Source organism: Mya arenaria, chromosome 4 (assembly GCF_026914265.1).
Source record: "Mya arenaria isolate MELC-2E11 chromosome 4, ASM2691426v1".
Classification (NCBI taxonomy): domain Eukaryota; kingdom Metazoa; phylum Mollusca; class Bivalvia; order Myida; family Myidae; genus Mya; species Mya arenaria.
In genome coordinates this window covers 33,880,715-33,898,220 of record NC_069125.1, presented here as the reverse complement: position 1 = coordinate 33,898,220, position 17,506 = coordinate 33,880,715, and the positions used below count along the sequence as shown (strand labels likewise).

At 34.3% G+C, this 17,506-nt stretch overlaps 1 protein-coding gene across 4 annotated transcripts in view; it reads left to right on the top strand.

Moving 5' to 3' along the window:
• Positions 1-20: 20 nt before the first annotated feature.
• The window catches only part of LOC128230311 (ankyrin repeat and sterile alpha motif domain-containing protein 1B-like), a 116,992-nt gene continuing 99,506 nt past the window's right edge, over positions 21-17,506 (top strand). For all 4 annotated transcript variants that reach the window (XM_052942485.1, XM_052942487.1, XM_052942486.1 and 1 more), the window contains exons 1-7: positions 21-250; positions 2,698-2,778; positions 8,049-8,223; positions 10,491-10,565; positions 13,146-13,367; positions 16,308-16,491; positions 16,783-17,188. In XM_052942485.1, coding sequence (XP_052798445.1) covers positions 96-250; positions 2,698-2,778; positions 8,049-8,223; positions 10,491-10,565; positions 13,146-13,367; positions 16,308-16,491; positions 16,783-17,188 — 1,298 coding nt within the window. In that variant the 5' untranslated portion in view covers positions 21-95. The remainder of the gene's footprint in view (positions 251-2,697; positions 2,779-8,048; positions 8,224-10,490; positions 10,566-13,145; positions 13,368-16,307; positions 16,492-16,782; positions 17,189-17,506) is intronic.

Genomic DNA, 17,506 nt, shown 5'->3' with positions numbered 1-17,506 from the left:
GTTTAAGAAATAAGTAAAGTTGCTGAGAATGGATGCTCCCAGAAAACAAGGAAGTGGTGATTGCTTTTGATATTTTAATAGATTAACCGTTGACGATGTCATTGTTTGGTATTGGGCAAAAACTGTCCGCAGTAGGCAAAGAGCAAGAACTACTGGACGCCTCCCGGACAGGAAATTTAGCTACTATTGAAAAACTTCTGCCAAGTAAACAAGAAAAATCAAAGAGGTCAACAGTTGGTAAATTGACAAGGTACAGCTGTTTTCTATAATGATTGTGTGCAAATATAGTAATGTCCTTGTTAGCAACCCCTGCAGCGTAGTCTGTTTACACTACTGTAATGAAACAAACCATAATAGTGTACTGGGGTTATCCCATAGTGGCTCAAAGCTTGGAATTAAAATGTTATTATTGAGTTGACTATTGATGTGTTGTAATCCATGATTGAAGTCATTCTTCATCCACAAATTAATAATTTATTATGAACCCTAGTTGGAAAAACGTGTACCTGATGCTAGTAGCTTTACATGACTTAAGTGTGGAAACAAGCCGTTCTAACACCCGTAGAGAGCATATTGTTTGACCACTTAATTCTTCATGAAAGCTTCATATGCAAACATCATACCAGTATCTGCTTATCCAGAAAGAATTATCTTCATGATGGCACAACTACTATTAACTTCCTAAGTGCTCCAGCTAGATCAAAATAGAATGGGAAGAGCCCGCCTGCCCTTTTCTAGCCCCCGCTGCCTTTTTATTATTTGACAGAGCCGGCCCTTTGATGATTATTGCATACAACTTGGTTTCTGCTGCAGCACTATTTCTGTTTAACATTGAATCAGTCAATGTGCGAATAAATGTTATCACCATGTTTGTGAAAAATAGCAAAGCTACAAATTCAACACCTCTTTTCTACTGTTTTCTTCTGTTTACATTTGTGTCACCTGATGGACCCATGCATTTGCTATATTATACAGCATGTGCTGGATACCAAATATCAGAATGCAAGTAAAGCACACATTGTGATGCTTTCTGGCAAATGCCAAATAACTTAGCGAATGCATTTTTTTATTTTATAGAATTATTAATTTATGGATGGAATGATGAACATGTTGCATAGTTTATACTGGTTTATTGATGTTTGTTTATGCATTTATATTGCATTTTAGCAGTATAATTGTATCTCTATAGATCCTATAAGACATTATTTTGTGCAAAAATGTATGCTATATTTTGATGTTATCAACATTGATGTCATTTGATGGTGACGTCATTTCCTGTTCATTATATACATACAACCTGATGAAGGCCGAATGGCCGAAACAATGTTTCATAAATAAATAATTTGTGTTGAAGTTGGACTTCTTTAATTATCACCATATGATGGTAATAACACATTTACATACAAGCCATATCCTCTGGTGGGGGTAAAAAATACACCCCCCCCCACCCACCCCTAAAAAAAAAAATAAGATCAAGGTTGGCAGTGGAAAGCATACATAATATTATGAGATAATGAGTGTAAAATTCAATGAACACACAATCTGTAGCTTGTTTTGTATCATCAAAGACCATATTCACTAAGATCAAAAATTGTTGTATTATGAGTGTGTTTCTGCAATTATTTCATGAATGATATCAAATTAATAGTGAAAATATTTCATTATCTTGCTCAGTTTATAAAAATTTATTTAACTGAATGTGCTAAGTAAAGTTTTTAAACATTCTAGTGCTTTAAATTCAAAATGTCTTGTTTTCTTAATATAATGCTGATGTATGATATATTTATGCCATGAATTGACATGATGATGATTTAATAATAATTATGTTATTTATTTTTATTTTGTTTATATATATAAGAGGAATAAATAAATGTCAGTATATTTTTTTAAATATTTCATTTTCAAAAGCCTTAAATTGCATAAAAAAAATCTGCAATAGTTGATAAGCATAGTTTGAGACATTTAATTACAATTAAGATTTTTGGACTTTTCTTATCAGATTATATTGGTATCCTCTTTTTATTATTATCACCTTAAAAAAATCAGATTAAACTTGATTTTGGATACTTCTCCTTCCTTAATAATGCAGATTCTCTTCATTACATAATTACTAAGATAATTTGCTATATTTCATTAGGTGGCAACAATGACCAACATGTACTTCTAATTGGTACTTCAAATTTTTTAAATGTTCTAATGGAGTTTGGTCACTATATTTAGATATTTTTTATTGGAGTCTTGTCACTATATTTAGATATTTTTTTATTGGAGTCTGGTCACTAGATTTAGATATTAATTACTAGAGTCTGGTCACTAGATTTAGATATTAATTACTAGAGTCTGGTCACTAGATTAAGATATTTATTACTAGAGTCTGGTCTCTAGATTTAAATATTTTTTATTGGAGTCTGGTCACTAGATTAAGATTTTTGTTATTGGAGTCTGGTCTCTAGATTAAGATATTTTTAATTGGAGTCTGGTCGCTAGATTTAGATATTTTTAATTCAAGTCTGGGCACTGAACTGGTAAGTAAAATATAAAATCCATAAGACAATCCTTAGGTTTATAATGAAAAAAATGTACACGCTAGACCGCAAAAATATATTCAAAAGAAGTTTACTTAGTACTCTAATACCTACACCCCATAAATACAGATTTGGAGGAGCGTATCGCTAAACAAAATGGTGTACATTTCAGCATTTGGAAGAGCGTCAGTGTAAACTGTGTGGACAGAAACGGCTACACACCTCTCCACCATGCAGCCGTAAATGGACACAGGTGAGTGTCTACACTTATGCTACACTTGTAAGTTTAACTTGTCTGTTTTCCAACAAAATGGGGAGGTATTGTCTTGTCATTGTAGTTGTTATTGTCGTTGGTGAAAAACCAGTGTCGGCCATAACATTGATAGAGTTGAATTAATCATGAAACTTGGTATAGATGTTCCATTTTACTATTTGAACATGTGCAGCAAGTCCCATAACTCTGGCTAAGATATTTATCAAGTTATGCAGATAGTTTTCTGCAATGCATTTTCTATCAGATGTATAAACTTCAAGGAAAAAAGTCAAGGAATTTAAGTAATATGTGAACATTTCATAATGCTTTTTTTAATTAATGTTTTAATTATCAATGCATACAGATAAATTTTCATGTAAATTTAAATTTAAAGAAGATTTGCAACAGAAAAAAAGTACATACTGTTAAAGAATTTTGAATAAGAGCTACACCAAAATACGTTTCTGTAAATGCGGTATCCAAAAATACTAGAGAACTGTTGCATTATGTATATTCCCGTCAGAATTACATATTTTCTAATCTTCTCTATGTTGGTTGGCACAAGCAACCTACTCATATGGAAATGAAGATGTTTTATTTCTCTCCAATTGCCCATTAAGGGAAAGTGGGATTCTCTAAAGATAATTACTGTGGTCAGTTTTGGCACCAATCAATACCAGAGTAAGTGTAGCCGTGATTATTTGTTAATTTGAGCCCCCCAGTTGCTTAATAAGGCTCATTGCTGTTTTAAGAAATCCAGTGCAGACACATGTATTATATAAGGAGTGAGAATCTTGCACGCATTCATGGATTTAGCCGACTTTTTTAATGACTAGACTTTTTTGTTTTGTTAAATCCTACAACCAGTACAGATATGTTTAAATGCTATCTTAGGCGCTTAAAATGCTTCAAACCCGACTTCAAGGTGCTGCCATGGTCCCCCAGGACCCTCAGGCAGAAAGTTCCTGGGCTTTTACTTTCAGCCATTCTCACACCAACTCAGACAAAGAAAATCAAAATATTAATTTTATTGTTAAAATGCTATTATGGAAGCATAGATGCTAAAAATTGTTGTACATGATTGTTGCAAATTATTCATTCTACAGTCACCGAACATCTTTTGTAAAAAGAATGTAAAATTTAATAGATATTTTAAAACTTGGAAGAAGTCTGTTTTCTGAGCGTGAGTCTCAAACTGACAGACTCAATACATTAGGCCTAAAAAAAAAATACATTTGGTTCGGGTTACCCGACCCTACCTACGGAATAGGCGCCGACCCTAACGTTTTTATAGTCAGTTTGAAAAAAAAAATGAAAAACTAAAAAAAAAAAAAAAAAAAAATTTTTTTTTTTTTGCTTTTCAATATGTAGTTTAAAACCTTAATTGCTTATATAGAAGATAACTTTAACACCATTCTCCAATGATGAAAATGACATTCTTATATAAAGCCTAATAAAAAAAAAAAAATAAAAAAAAAAAAAGCCTACCTACCCTACCTATTTTTGAAAAGGATGTAACCCTAACCAAACAATTTTTTTTTTAGGCCTTAGTGAATACTGCCCCTGAACTTTACCAGTGCTCCAGCTAGGCCTAAATAGCAGGGTGGGCTAACCCGCTGCGTTTTATGGGACTCTGCTGCCTTTTTACTACCCCTTGCAGTGCCCATTTGTTTGACAGGGTCAATTTTCAGAAATGAGCCTAAAAATAATAAATATTCATAATTTTGATACTCAAGACTGTAAAGAAAAAGCTAAGGTATTCATAACAAACTATTAGAATTAAAAGTAGCTACACAATAGGAATTGAACATTGGCCCTTGCAAGTGCCCCATTAAGGCTCATTCAATGCGCATCATAAGTGCTCTTTTCTGACCTAGCACCCTCCCCTTTTCAAATCCTTGCTGGAGCACTGCTATACTGAAAACTTGAATTGTTCAGATATATATTTGTTGAGAGTGTTTTCTTTGTTTTTTTGTTTACACATTAGCTCCAATATTGGACCATTAACAAGTTGAATAGTTCTAACTGTTTTATAAATACCATGTAGTTAAATTACAAAGCTGGTTATGTATAACCGCACATTCTTTATAAAAATTTGTCCTTGATCACATTGTAAAAAAAATCTTTGTGATTTTGAAATTATGCACACGCATGAAAATACAGTTAATTTTATGCAAAAATGTACGGTAAGACAAGATTGCAGTTTCATGCACTTTGGTTAAGTTTCTTTTCACAAACTTAAAAGCACATACAGTGATTTGTAACATATATATCTTTCACTGCCTTTGCTTTCCAAATTTTGATTTTTTTTTTAACTTAAGGAAAAGGAAAATACAAAATCTTGCCAAAATAGCTGACATAATATCAAATATACATGTTATGACTTTTTTTACAAACACTATACTGTTTAGAGCTACTTTGATCTTCATGAAATTTAGCATGAAATTCATTGCTAAATTTCATGAAATTCATGGAATCTGTTTTACCAAATTTGAAAGATATTATGAATTTTGGGGGTAAATGGACACATTTATATTGTAAGGGGAAACAGCCTTTAGAAGGCAGGAAATTGTACAAAGAAAAATTACTGACATATTTTCCTCCAATCAAAATTACGAATGAGCTTATTAAATAATTTTAATGTATGATACTTCAGATCTAATAATGATTTAGTTTCCTCAATTTTTTTCCTCAAAAATTGCAAAATGGCTTTCACAAGAAAGCAATCCCTAAATGCCATATAAGACAGGAAAATCATTGAGGAAAATCATTGGTTTTTCTAAACCCTATAAGAGCTGGATATGTATGATCGTTTCATTGTGAGAAGTTGGTTGTTGTCAGTAATATGCCCCTGAAGATTCATCTGCCTGGTTCGGGTGTAACAAACGTCAATAGAATTTGTATCCATTATAAATGATTAATGCATGGCACCAGGGCCCCGTTTCAACCAAGATTGTAAGGCTTAAAGCTGCACTCCCACAGATTTACCATTTTTACAACTTTTTTTATTATTTTGTCTTGGAATTATCAAAATTTTCGTAAATATCTGCCAACCAGTAATATAAGACTGCTGACAAAAGATCAGATAGCAGATTTTCATATTTCCGTTTGGAAATTAATGTTTTATGGCTTAAATGTTACTAACGGTTCAAGAAAAATGCATAAAACATCATTTATTTGAACTTGAAAATCTGATTTTTGTCAGCAGTCTTATATCACTGATTTCTATGCATTTTTGCATAAATTGGGTTGTTCCAAGACAAAAAAAATTGTCAAAACGTTAAATCTGTGAGAGTGCAGCTTTAAGGTCGTTACTTTCTAGGTGTAACTCTGTTTTTGGCATAAGCTGGGTTTCAAAAAAAATATCAGATGGACATTAATTGCATACATTCTGTAACTATACAGGTGTCCTCGAGCACTTTTAAGCAGCGCAAGCTTTAGGACTAAAGATATCTTATTGAAATGCTGCCCAGCAGGCCCAAAAGTGTGAAAATACTTTGCTAAATCTCAACCAATTTTTCTTCACAGAATAGTGTTTGGTGCGAAATGTCTCTATATTAGACAGCAAGAATTTTCAAAAAAATTTGCACTTAATGAAACTAATTAATGATTAAATGGAACTTTGGAGGAATTTTTCATTAGAAGCTTTTTAAGCAATTAATTCAGAATCCTTCAGGCAATCACATTGGTGGAGATGGTTTGCAATTGCAATACAATTTAATAATTGATAAGATACCCCAAACCGTTATCGTTTAAATTTATACTTTAGTTTCTAGATTAATTCCTAAAAATAAACCTAGTACTGTCAGAATCATTGAATTTATATTCAAAAATAGCCACAGAATGTGTTGTTCAAATCGAAAGGAATTTGTCTGAAACATTCACAATAGATCAACATGACATTTTCTCAGAAGGAAGCAGTATGTTTTATTGTAAGTGTTTCCTGAACTCTGAATGTTAAATTTTTCAAAATTCCTTTGTTAAAGGGGCTAGACACCAGATGGTCCCAAAATCGGCAAATATTATTTCCACAAGATAAGCCTAGAATTGTCAATACGAGTTTTAAGTATGAGGCCGATAATACCTCATTTTACATGAATAAAGAATATTTTGTCGCTGTCTCAGCTGAGTGAACCCATTTAAAATTAGCGCACAATGCTTTACCAGTTTAAAGTATGTATATTTAGCATGTGAAAGTCACGTGATTAATACAGATACATATACCGCAGCTATTTTGTAATTTTTCGTAAGATATGTGATACATCGGTCAGTAAGACAAAGATATCAATTTTACGTAAGTTTGTGACAATTTTTCTGCTTTTTCTTTTGATGGTATCATCAGGTGTATAGTCCCTTTAATATATTGGATTCTCCTGTCTGCCATAAAGTAGTCCAAAAATGAGGAAATGTTAAGCAAACAGGTTTTCTTTGAATTAGTTTGAAAGGTTTATTGCACCGATTTTTTTAAGTGTGAAAAATATCTACACTCACAGCTTGATCTATGAAAATAAAACTAGAAATCAGATACAAGATATTAACTTATTTTTGTCTTGTGGTATTAAGTCAATTCTGCTACTTTTTGGTTTGACATTTCCTGCTTTAATATTGTTCTCATTTTTAAGAGTTCAGTATCTTAAATGGAATATTGAAATGAAAATTTCCAAGAAATTTACCCAAGATGAAGCAAGGTTCTGCACTTAATTTCAAACACGAACTTACCTTTAACAGTCTCATTGCATGAAAAAGTTCATGTCATATAGAAACCAGCCTTTTAGCAAGTTTAAGTTGACTTTTTCTACAAAAAGAAATAACTACAATATTGTCCATGGTAGAGGGTTTTCAAGGTAATGCCGCACACACAAATGGATAAAAATTATATTTAGGGTACTAATATTATCATTCTTTCTAGAAGATGAATTTGTTAGATAGGGCCTGTTAGTTATGGTAAGAAGTGAGCATATTTTTTGATAATGGGAGTAATGGGAACCTAACAAAGTTTGATATGTGAAAATGTCTGGTGCACCCTGGGCCATCTGGCCACATGGCCACATGGCCTGGAAACGCAGAGATTTAGCAAACATTTCATTCAATACATACAATATTTCCTGCCTTTTACAGGGATGTGTTAGAGGGATTGCTGCTTTTCCGGGAAGAGCAAGCACTACAGGCCAACGCAGGCTGCACCCTGTCAATCTGCCTAGATGGCAAGGAAACGCTGCACTTTAGCAAATATTTCATTTAATTTATACAATATTTCCTGCTCTTTACAGAGACGTGGTAGAAGGATTGCTGCGTGCTGGGGCGGAGCCAGGACTTCAAGACAATGCAGGCTGCACCCCGGTCCATCTGGCAGCATGGCGAGGAAATGCAGAGATTGTCATGCAGCTACTGAATGCTGGAACCGAAGGGGAACCAAGTGTGGAACCAGTACAAGTCAATAAACAGGTTGGTTGCCGGTGGATGGGAGAGAGGTATGGTTATTTGGGGGTGGGGACAATTTTGTGATGCAGCTGCTAAATGCTGGAACCCAAGGGGAACCAAGTATGGCACCAAGACAGGTCATTAAAAAGGTGGGTGCCTAGAAGATTGGAGAGGGGGTATGGTGGTATGGGGGATGGGGACAATCTTCTGATGCAGATGCTAAATGCTGAAATCCAAGTGTTGAACTAATTAAGGTTAATAAACAGGTGGGTATCTCAGGGTTGAGAGAGGGGGTAATGGTTTGGGGGTGGGGACAATCTTGTGATGCAGCTGCTAAGTGCTGGAACTGAAGAGGAACTAAGCATGAAACCAGTACAGGTTAATTAACAGGTTGAGCCTCTGTGATGGGAGAGGGGATATGGTGGTTTGGGGGTGGTTACAATCTTGTGAAACTTGGAGATGATAAACGAATAGAAAAATCATAACCACAGTGAGGCTTAAACACTTTTGGATTGTGAGTATTATTGTAAATTGGTGAGGTAAGGCCACGCACACTGTTTATTAATTTTGCCCTTGTTGGGCTCATATTTCTGTCTATGTGACAGTTTAGTTTGGAGTTTGATGGTGGATGAGTGCCTTGATAAATACAGTTCTGAATCCATGTACATGTACATGATGAAAATTCTTTTGCTTTAGGTGGCTTGATCAAGGCAAAATAATGTAGGTATGTCCCTGTGTTACTCAATAAAGTAATCACAACGTGCAGTGAACCTATGATAAGTAGAGTATTTTACACCACCCCCAAGTTTTTATCTCTTTCTTCAATGATAAAAAGTTATTGATCTCTGAAACTGTGCGTCAGATATGATTTCACAATGAAGTGTAAATTGTTATTCATAAAATCGTCACATATCAACGTCATTTCATCAGATTGGATGACACAGGTAAACAACTTTCTGATAAAAGTTGCAATCAGCTTCCACAGAGGTATTTGTCAACAGCTTGTCGCTATATTTGTTATATTATAATCAGTCATTAGGCTCATTTGTGTGTAACCAGCGTCTAAGAAATGTTTGTTATTGCGTAGTTAAAGCTAGTTTTACGTATTTATACGAGCCCATTTTAAAAATAAAAATCTGTTATTGTTGATTATTTAAAATCAATAAAATTTCTTGTATAACAAACATAAATTTTGAGTGATAAACCTTCAACTACTTTCTAAATAATGCATTGGAAAATGAAAAATATTAATTACTGATAAAAAGATTGTAACCATCTAATTAATGGTCTAATATACGTTTGCGTTTAAAAGTGCCGTTGACTATTATTTTCTTGAAAAGGTTTCAAACCTAACATTGAATAGTTCTTTCAGAATTGATTTAATCCTGCAACAATATTATAGATGCTAATAACCAGTCTAGGTACGGAGAGAAGGGTTCACAAGAGTTCATTGTTTATCTGTCTTTGTTTACTCGTTGATTTCATTAGCTTAGTATGCAGACAAATTATTTATGTACTTAAAACATCATGAAAACTATATTTACCTAATTCAGTTGAATTAGTTATGAACCAGAAAAGATCCCTTGGGAAACACCTGTGCAATGCTAAAGCTAAACTAGCCTGAAGTACATTATATAATGCTGTTAATTATATGCCTACCTTTAGTGCAAACAAAATATACTGAACTGTAGATGACAGAGTGATCAAGAACTAGTAGAATCCGAGTCCAACCAAATTGTTTTCCTAAAGTTAACTTATCATTGAATTGTCAGATATCAACCTAAATCAGGGTGCCACTGCCTTGCACAACGCTGCCCAGTATGGACTCCTTTGATGTTCTTTTACAGGTATTGAAGAGTATTCTAGAATTGCTTATTCTTGATTGTCTGATTTAATTTAGACATAGCCACAGCCTTGCACAGCCCAGCCCTGGAGTACGGACATGTGGCAGCCATTGATGAACTATGACATAGCCACAGCCTTGCACAGCCCAGCCCTAGAGTACGGACATGTGGCAGCCATTGATGAACTATGACATAGCCACAGCCTTGCACAGCCCAGCCCTGGAGTACGGACATGTGGCAGCCATTGATGTTGTTTTTGAAGTATTGAAGAGTATTCTGGAGTTATTAATTCTTGTGCCATCTGACCTATTCCAGAACAATGATGGTGTCACAGCCTTGCACAGCCCAGCCCTGGAGTACAGATATGTGGCAGCCATTGATGTTCTTCTACAGGTATTGAAGAGTATTCTGGAGTTATTAATTCTTGTGCCATCTGACCTATTTCAGAACAATGACGGTGCCACAGCCTTGCACAGTGCAGCCCAGTACGGACATGTGGCAGCCATTGATGTTCTTCTACAGGTATTGAAGAGTATTCTAGCATTAGAATAATTCAATTTAATACTGGCAATACCATCTGCCTTTATTAGCTTGTCTGGGTCATAAGTTTGATGTCATCAGCATCGTCATTGTCAGAGTGCAATAACTTGAATGTTAGCAATAAAAAGAACACCAATGAATATGTCACAATGGACCTTGTTCACTTTGACAACTTTAAGAATGTGCACATGTATAGCAAATCTCGTTAATATTCACCCAGGTAGAATTATGTCCCTCAATGGACAGTGTGGGTATGCCATGTGATAAATTGTGTCGTAAATAATTTGTTGGAAGACAATGTTTTCGCTTCAAATGATTTTAATCAAAAATAACTTTTTTATATCTTCGCCATTTTAAATGAAATGTAGCGCACCCCCCCCCCCCCCCCCCCCCCCCCCCCCTTGATCTTTTATCAGAGTTCGATTGAGAGTTTTAGTTTCTTCTCACAAACCTGTTCACAAAACTGCCGCCTGGTGGAGCTCTGTCAAAACATGATCTTTTAAGCAGGTTTGTCCAAGTGTTTGAAAAAACTAATCACCCTTATAGCAAACTTCAGTAATAAAACAAACACGGGGCTCTTTAAGCGGCATAGGCTGCCCTTTGTTTCAATTAAAAATTATTTTTTTTTATTTATCTTTGTTTTTATTTGAAGCAAAGTATTGCCTTCTGACATAGCATTTATGAAGTAATTTATCATGTTATATACTCACACTGATGGACTGAGAAATTAAAACAAAGATTGTCGTCTGTTTGTGATACCTAAATTACAATATTTGAGGACCCTCCCAAAGGTGGATTTTCACCATAATAAAAAAGGAAATTTGAATTAGCTCAAATAATATATATTCTTATAATTTATCCAGTGTAAATGTATTGATGCAATATAAATACAGCTAATTAAATTTATATTTTATCTGGATTCTATTCTAATTTAGCCGACAAAATTGACAAATATGGGGTAAATAATTTTTTGGGCACAAAAATAGCAGGAATTTTATTTTTAGGCTTCAGCCTGTGTGATATATTTTCAGTTTAAATTTAGTATTTTGTTGGTGAAAAAATATTCTGGAATGGGCAAGAATCTGTCTGGCCTGACTTGTTCTATTCTCATTAATAATCCCAACTGTTCAGCGGAGAAACAATTATAATAAGAAAGACTAGAAATGTCAGAGAGCCAATTCTGTACCTGAAAGCTTAAAAACTGATGTTTAATGTCAGCCTTCTGTCTGCAAATGGCACTCCTAAATCTACTTAGTCTGAGAATCTCCATACTTGCATATTATCTGATCAACCTTGACATTTCTTTCACTTGATTGTAGAAATAATGGCTGTTTTTAATCAAGACAAGTCATTTTTAATCAAGCTTAGTTTAATTCTGTCAGGCTTTTTTTTTTTTACATCATTGACTTTTACTTGGAAAACCTTTATTTTGAAATTTTTCCCAAGAGAATTCAAAGCAAGCATATATACGTGCAGAAAATAATGTTTGATTTTAGGAAAGACATAATATTGACTACTGATTTACTATAGCTGATGATTACGTTGGCTTTTTAGAGTAAAGTCCTGCTTCCATATAACTAAAATGTATGATATTCGCTAATGGGTTTTATTTGATGTTTATTTATTCTGCTCTTGGTGGTGGATCAATGTCTTAAGATTTGATCATTAAATATATCGGGCCTTCGTTTTGCTGGCCATTTTGGGAAAAAGGCCTTAGACATTTTGTGGAAATTTGCAACGCCAAATCAGCCATTTTGAGAAAAATAATTGCTTTACATATTAAAGAATTGGAAATTTTAATAGTTAAAAGAAAATGCTTTTCTGTCTCCTGCAAATAAGGAAATATTAGTTTCTTTTTCCTTTCAAAAGACCTGAAATAGCTGAATTATCAATCGGTGTGGGTGGAAATGTCTATTGGCTTTGCAATAAATCATGACAGTTAATATTGCATACTGACTCGGAATGTGATGAAAAACAGTGATTTTTGAATTCAGTAATCCCCTAAGCCTACATCACACAATTCATTAGGATTTTCAATAAACAATTACAGGTAAAAATACTTCCTCTTTTTTTCTTTTTTTTTCTCCATTTTGGGAAAAGTATTATATATATATAGGGGAATGGGTCCGATACACAGATCCCACGGACCTTGAGGAAAAGGCCTATGATTAAAATATTGAATTATTTTTGTTTGTTTATTATCAACAATGATATACTGATAATAACTATCTCAGTGTTGGCATGAATGTTTTTATACTTGTAACCCAGAATGCATACGCGCAATCACTGAAAGATGCACTTATTAAATCCAATTTAATAATGACAAAATAGAACTTTCACATTCATTTTCATCAGATGCCTTCTTAATGCTTTAAATCAGAATTCGTCTGATGATCCTATTTTAGGTGATATGAGCGTAAACACTAAATGATTTGTATTCCACCACTTTCATGCTGTTGTGCTACTGGTTTGTGATGTTCTTCATAAACCGTGGATATTGAATCTTAAGATTCAGATTCATAAAGCTTGAACATTTATAATTATATTCATATAATTTTACAGAAGTCTGCCAACCCCACCATAAGAAACCTGGAGAATGCCTCCCCTCTGGACCTTGCTGCCCAGTACGGGCGACTTGAAGTTGTTCAACGTCTACTAATCTCAAACCCTGAACTTGCCCACCGTCCCGCTAGCGTCCAGTCTCCACTTCACCTCGCATCGCGTAACGGGCACTATGAGGTTGTCCTGCTGCTGCTCGATAATAACTTCGATATTCAGACACAGGTGAGAGTTGTATGATAGGTCTATGGCTTACTTGTTGTTGTTGTTTTTTTACAAAGAAACAAAAGGTAAAATTTTGTCACAACCTTGCTGTTGTACTTGTGAAAAACTTTTATACATATTGGTCATACTGTTATTTAAAGATATTTAAATGAAATTTATACGTCCGATATGTTAAAGAAATATATTGAGCTATGGGATAGACTTGTCTGAGATGCCAGATTATTGAACGAATTTCATAATTAATAATCAAATTGAAATGGAAATATCAACAACTGCATTGTGATCATCGAATCTGAAGTGCACTTCCATACTAAATAATGGTATGAAAATAGGGTTTATGTTTATTGGAACAATTTCTTTGCATTTATAATTCAAAATTGGCCAAACATATTGAATGATAAAAGAGAACAAACTATTTCTTTTTATATTAGTAGTACAAACTTGAATATATGATATTATGATGCGAAAAATAGTCATTACACATGTTTCCCTAGTTTAAGGAATGTTTGGCATGACAATCCCCTGCTGTGCATCTCCTGCTAATTCCACTGATGTCACAGAAGGAGACAATTTCCTGTGTATTTGTTTATTGGCTCAGGGCCATTTAGGGTCCATTTCTATTAAAAAACCTCCAAAACTGAACAGCAGGATACTCAGATTGGAGATCTGATAAGACAATAAGGCAATTAGATTAAGATCAATACACAGAGGTTGTTTACTATACACGGTTTTGGGGGGAAGGGGTCACTTATAGAAGAATTAAACTAGGCCTTTAAGTACATTAAAGCTTGATAATTGATGATCATAATGGATTATATCCAATGTTGGGCATCTATCAATTATATAAGATTATCGTGCCATCACCTTTGTAATACAATTGTGTAAAAGCCTGCATTCGTCCCTGGATAGATAGATATTGGGCCGAATATTCAGATCTTTGTTAAAGTTAACAACTTGGTTTACGACAACATTCTTAACTTTGAAATGTGAAATATCATATTTTGTGTTCACATATTTAAATATAGACATGTACAGATAAAGAGGCTGTTTCAAATCTTATATTACAGCAGATCTCAAATGTATTCATTAAAATTCCAGAGCAGTATTGATTTAAAAGTTTAAAACAACGATTACTTTAACAACGTTCTAAACAATCCGTCCATGGTGTCCTCTGTGAAGCCAACTTTAAGAAGAATAAGTCTATAGATTACATCGATAGAAAATTTTCCACAGGCTGAACAAAGTTCCATCCAGAGTTATGATTGATTATCTATGACAGAAAAAAAAGCTAAAACTTCTCAAGACAAATATTTATTTTTTTTGTAATCTAAATAACAATCTGTTTACCATAAAATCCTTGTGCTGATGATCAGCTAGAGAAGAGAAAACAAGTTAAATAAAAAAAATTTGGAAAGAATGACAACAATGTTTGCATTCTGTCTAGCTCCCGTGCCAGTATTAATTGGCATTGTAAAGGCTTAACATTTAATATGTCATTCGAAAAATACCCAAGAGGGTTCGACTGATAAGAAGAATTGAATGTTAAGAAGGATTGAACGTTAAGAACAAATTTGAGAATGAGCTGATTGCCTTTTTGCTTTTAAGCTTGTCTGTTTTTCGAAAGGAAAAAAAGTCAAGTTATTGTTGCAGACAATGGTGTCATTATCATTGTGCTAAAACATTAGCCTTGGCCATGCATGACCCAAAAACAAATCAAGATATTGAACTTGGTACACATGTTGCTGGAGATTATTATAATTTCCCAGATGGCAAATATCAGACATCACAGCTGGGAGTTCCGGCTAATTCATCTAATATGTGTTGCTTTCTGAAGAAATGTCTGCCTAGGTGGTAATTCTCACATAGGTTGTGTGTGATCCAACAACCCTGTAGACTTGCCATTTAAGGCTACATAAGACAGTGTGTGGTATTTTATTTGAGATAATTTGAAGCAGCATCTGCTCAGATATTTAAGCTTAATATGTATTTCACTGACCTACAAATAACCATTTACTTAAAGTGTATTGTACGCTCATTTGTTATTTTGTAAAGTGTATTGAACACCTTAGTTTCATTCAGTAAAATGTAATGGTGATTTTTAAAGTCTGCAGGCTCATTGAAATGCATGCATGTATTTTACATTAATCGATTAAAAACATCACACAGCGCCAACTTTGTTTGCTTTATAAAACACACACTCGTCAAGGGAAATTAAAACAGGCTGCATTTTTCCATATTTGAAATGATTCTACACCTAAATGATAAAAAACCTTGTTCCTGAACTGGTCCAAAAATTGATCATAATAACAGTATGCCCTTAGAATAATTTGTATTTGTACCGATACGAATAGAGGTTTGATTTTATAAACTAATAAGCACATTTTAAAGCCTATTAAAGCCAATTATGACCCTTATCTGTAGCTCTGAATTCAGTATTAACAATTTAAATTAGATTAAATTGTAGCAGTTAAATTCTGCGGCCAATTGTGTAAAACTGGATAACTTATCCACAGGTTGTCTTTTGGTTAGTTTGCACACGCAAGCAATTTGATTGGTCAACAGTCATTATTAGATCAATTAAGGCCTAGAAGAAATATTTATGCTGAAATTCAACTATTTTCTTTTCTTTTAATTTTGTCCCATATTTCTTCCACATTAAAGTATAGCAATGTAAATGTTAATTTTAAGTATCTGTTTAGTGAGAATGGTTAGTTGGTATATTGGTGTGAGATATGTGCTTCTCACTCAATAGGCCCTGGGTCCGAGTCCCACAATTATCTGTTAACCAAGTCGTTTGAAAGCTGAACCCTGTACTGGTTTGTATACAGATTAAAGAGTTGAGTTTGATTCATGTTAGTATAAGTGTCTTCATTTTCAAGGTTAAATAAATGAGAATAAACTTAAGCCAAGGTAATTATATTTCCATTATTCCCTTTACAGACTGACACAGGGACGGCACTTCACGAAGCTGCCTTACATGGTAAACTAGATGTTGTATGCCTTCTCCTTGAGCGGGGAATTAACATCCATGAGAAGGATGCGCACGGACAGACTGCCCTGGAGCTTGTTAGCAAACACAAGGGACAGCATAAGTCATTCTCAGAAGTCACAGAGGCTATAAAGAGTGAGTGGATTTCAGTTAAGACACATTGGATTGCAAATTATAATCATTTTGTCCATTGAATTTTTATCAAACTACTTTCATTTCTTATTAAAACTAAAATAAATACTGGCTATAATTATCGAGGCATGGTTTGGTTTAAGTTATATTCCTTAGGGAATTTTTTTATTATTAAGATCTTATTTCTTTTGCCACTGTCCCAGTTTTGAAACACAAATTCTCTTTGAATTTATCTTGAATTGTTTGAAAAATAAATTCTTTATGTTACTCTTAATGCTCATTGTAACTTTTCAGTGTACAATCAGAAAACTGAGGGCAACCCTGATGGATCAGGACTGTACGATAGCCTGGCATTGTGTCGCAGCGGGTCAGATGCTAAAAAACCCACTGCTGCCGTAAGGCCCCTCCCCAAAGACAAACCCAGCCATTCAGACACTGCTCCGTCTCCACCAAGCCCCTCCTTGAAGCCCCATCTCTCAGCCCGCCCCTCGCCGCTGGAGAACCCCCCGCACACTTTTGAGGGGCTGATGCTACCCAAGCCCCGGGCTCGGCTTATGAGCACGCCTGGAAATGAGGCTGATAAACCCGTGCCTGCGCCGCGATACTCCATGGTGCAACTCTCTCCTGATGAACCACCTGAGTCGTGCCCCACCGTGCCTCTATACACACTACCTAATAAAGACAAACAAAATCTAGATAGGTAATCATCTGAAAAAGCGTACTGCACAAATTCAATTTTTTCATTTTTTTTCCACATATTTCCATACAGATATATAGAACATTACTCTAACTTATGGCCTAAATCGGCTCAAGCTTTTGAATTCGATAAAATAATAATAACTATTTATATTCTGTAAATTAAACATCAATTTTATGTGCATATAATTATATACTATCACAATTTTGTATCGTAGTTAATTAATTTCATAGTCAAGCAGGCTTGAATTCGTTAAATCTTCAAACTCAATAAAATCCTTTTGTATTTGGTCTTCAAGTTCCTAGATTTCAAATGGAATGC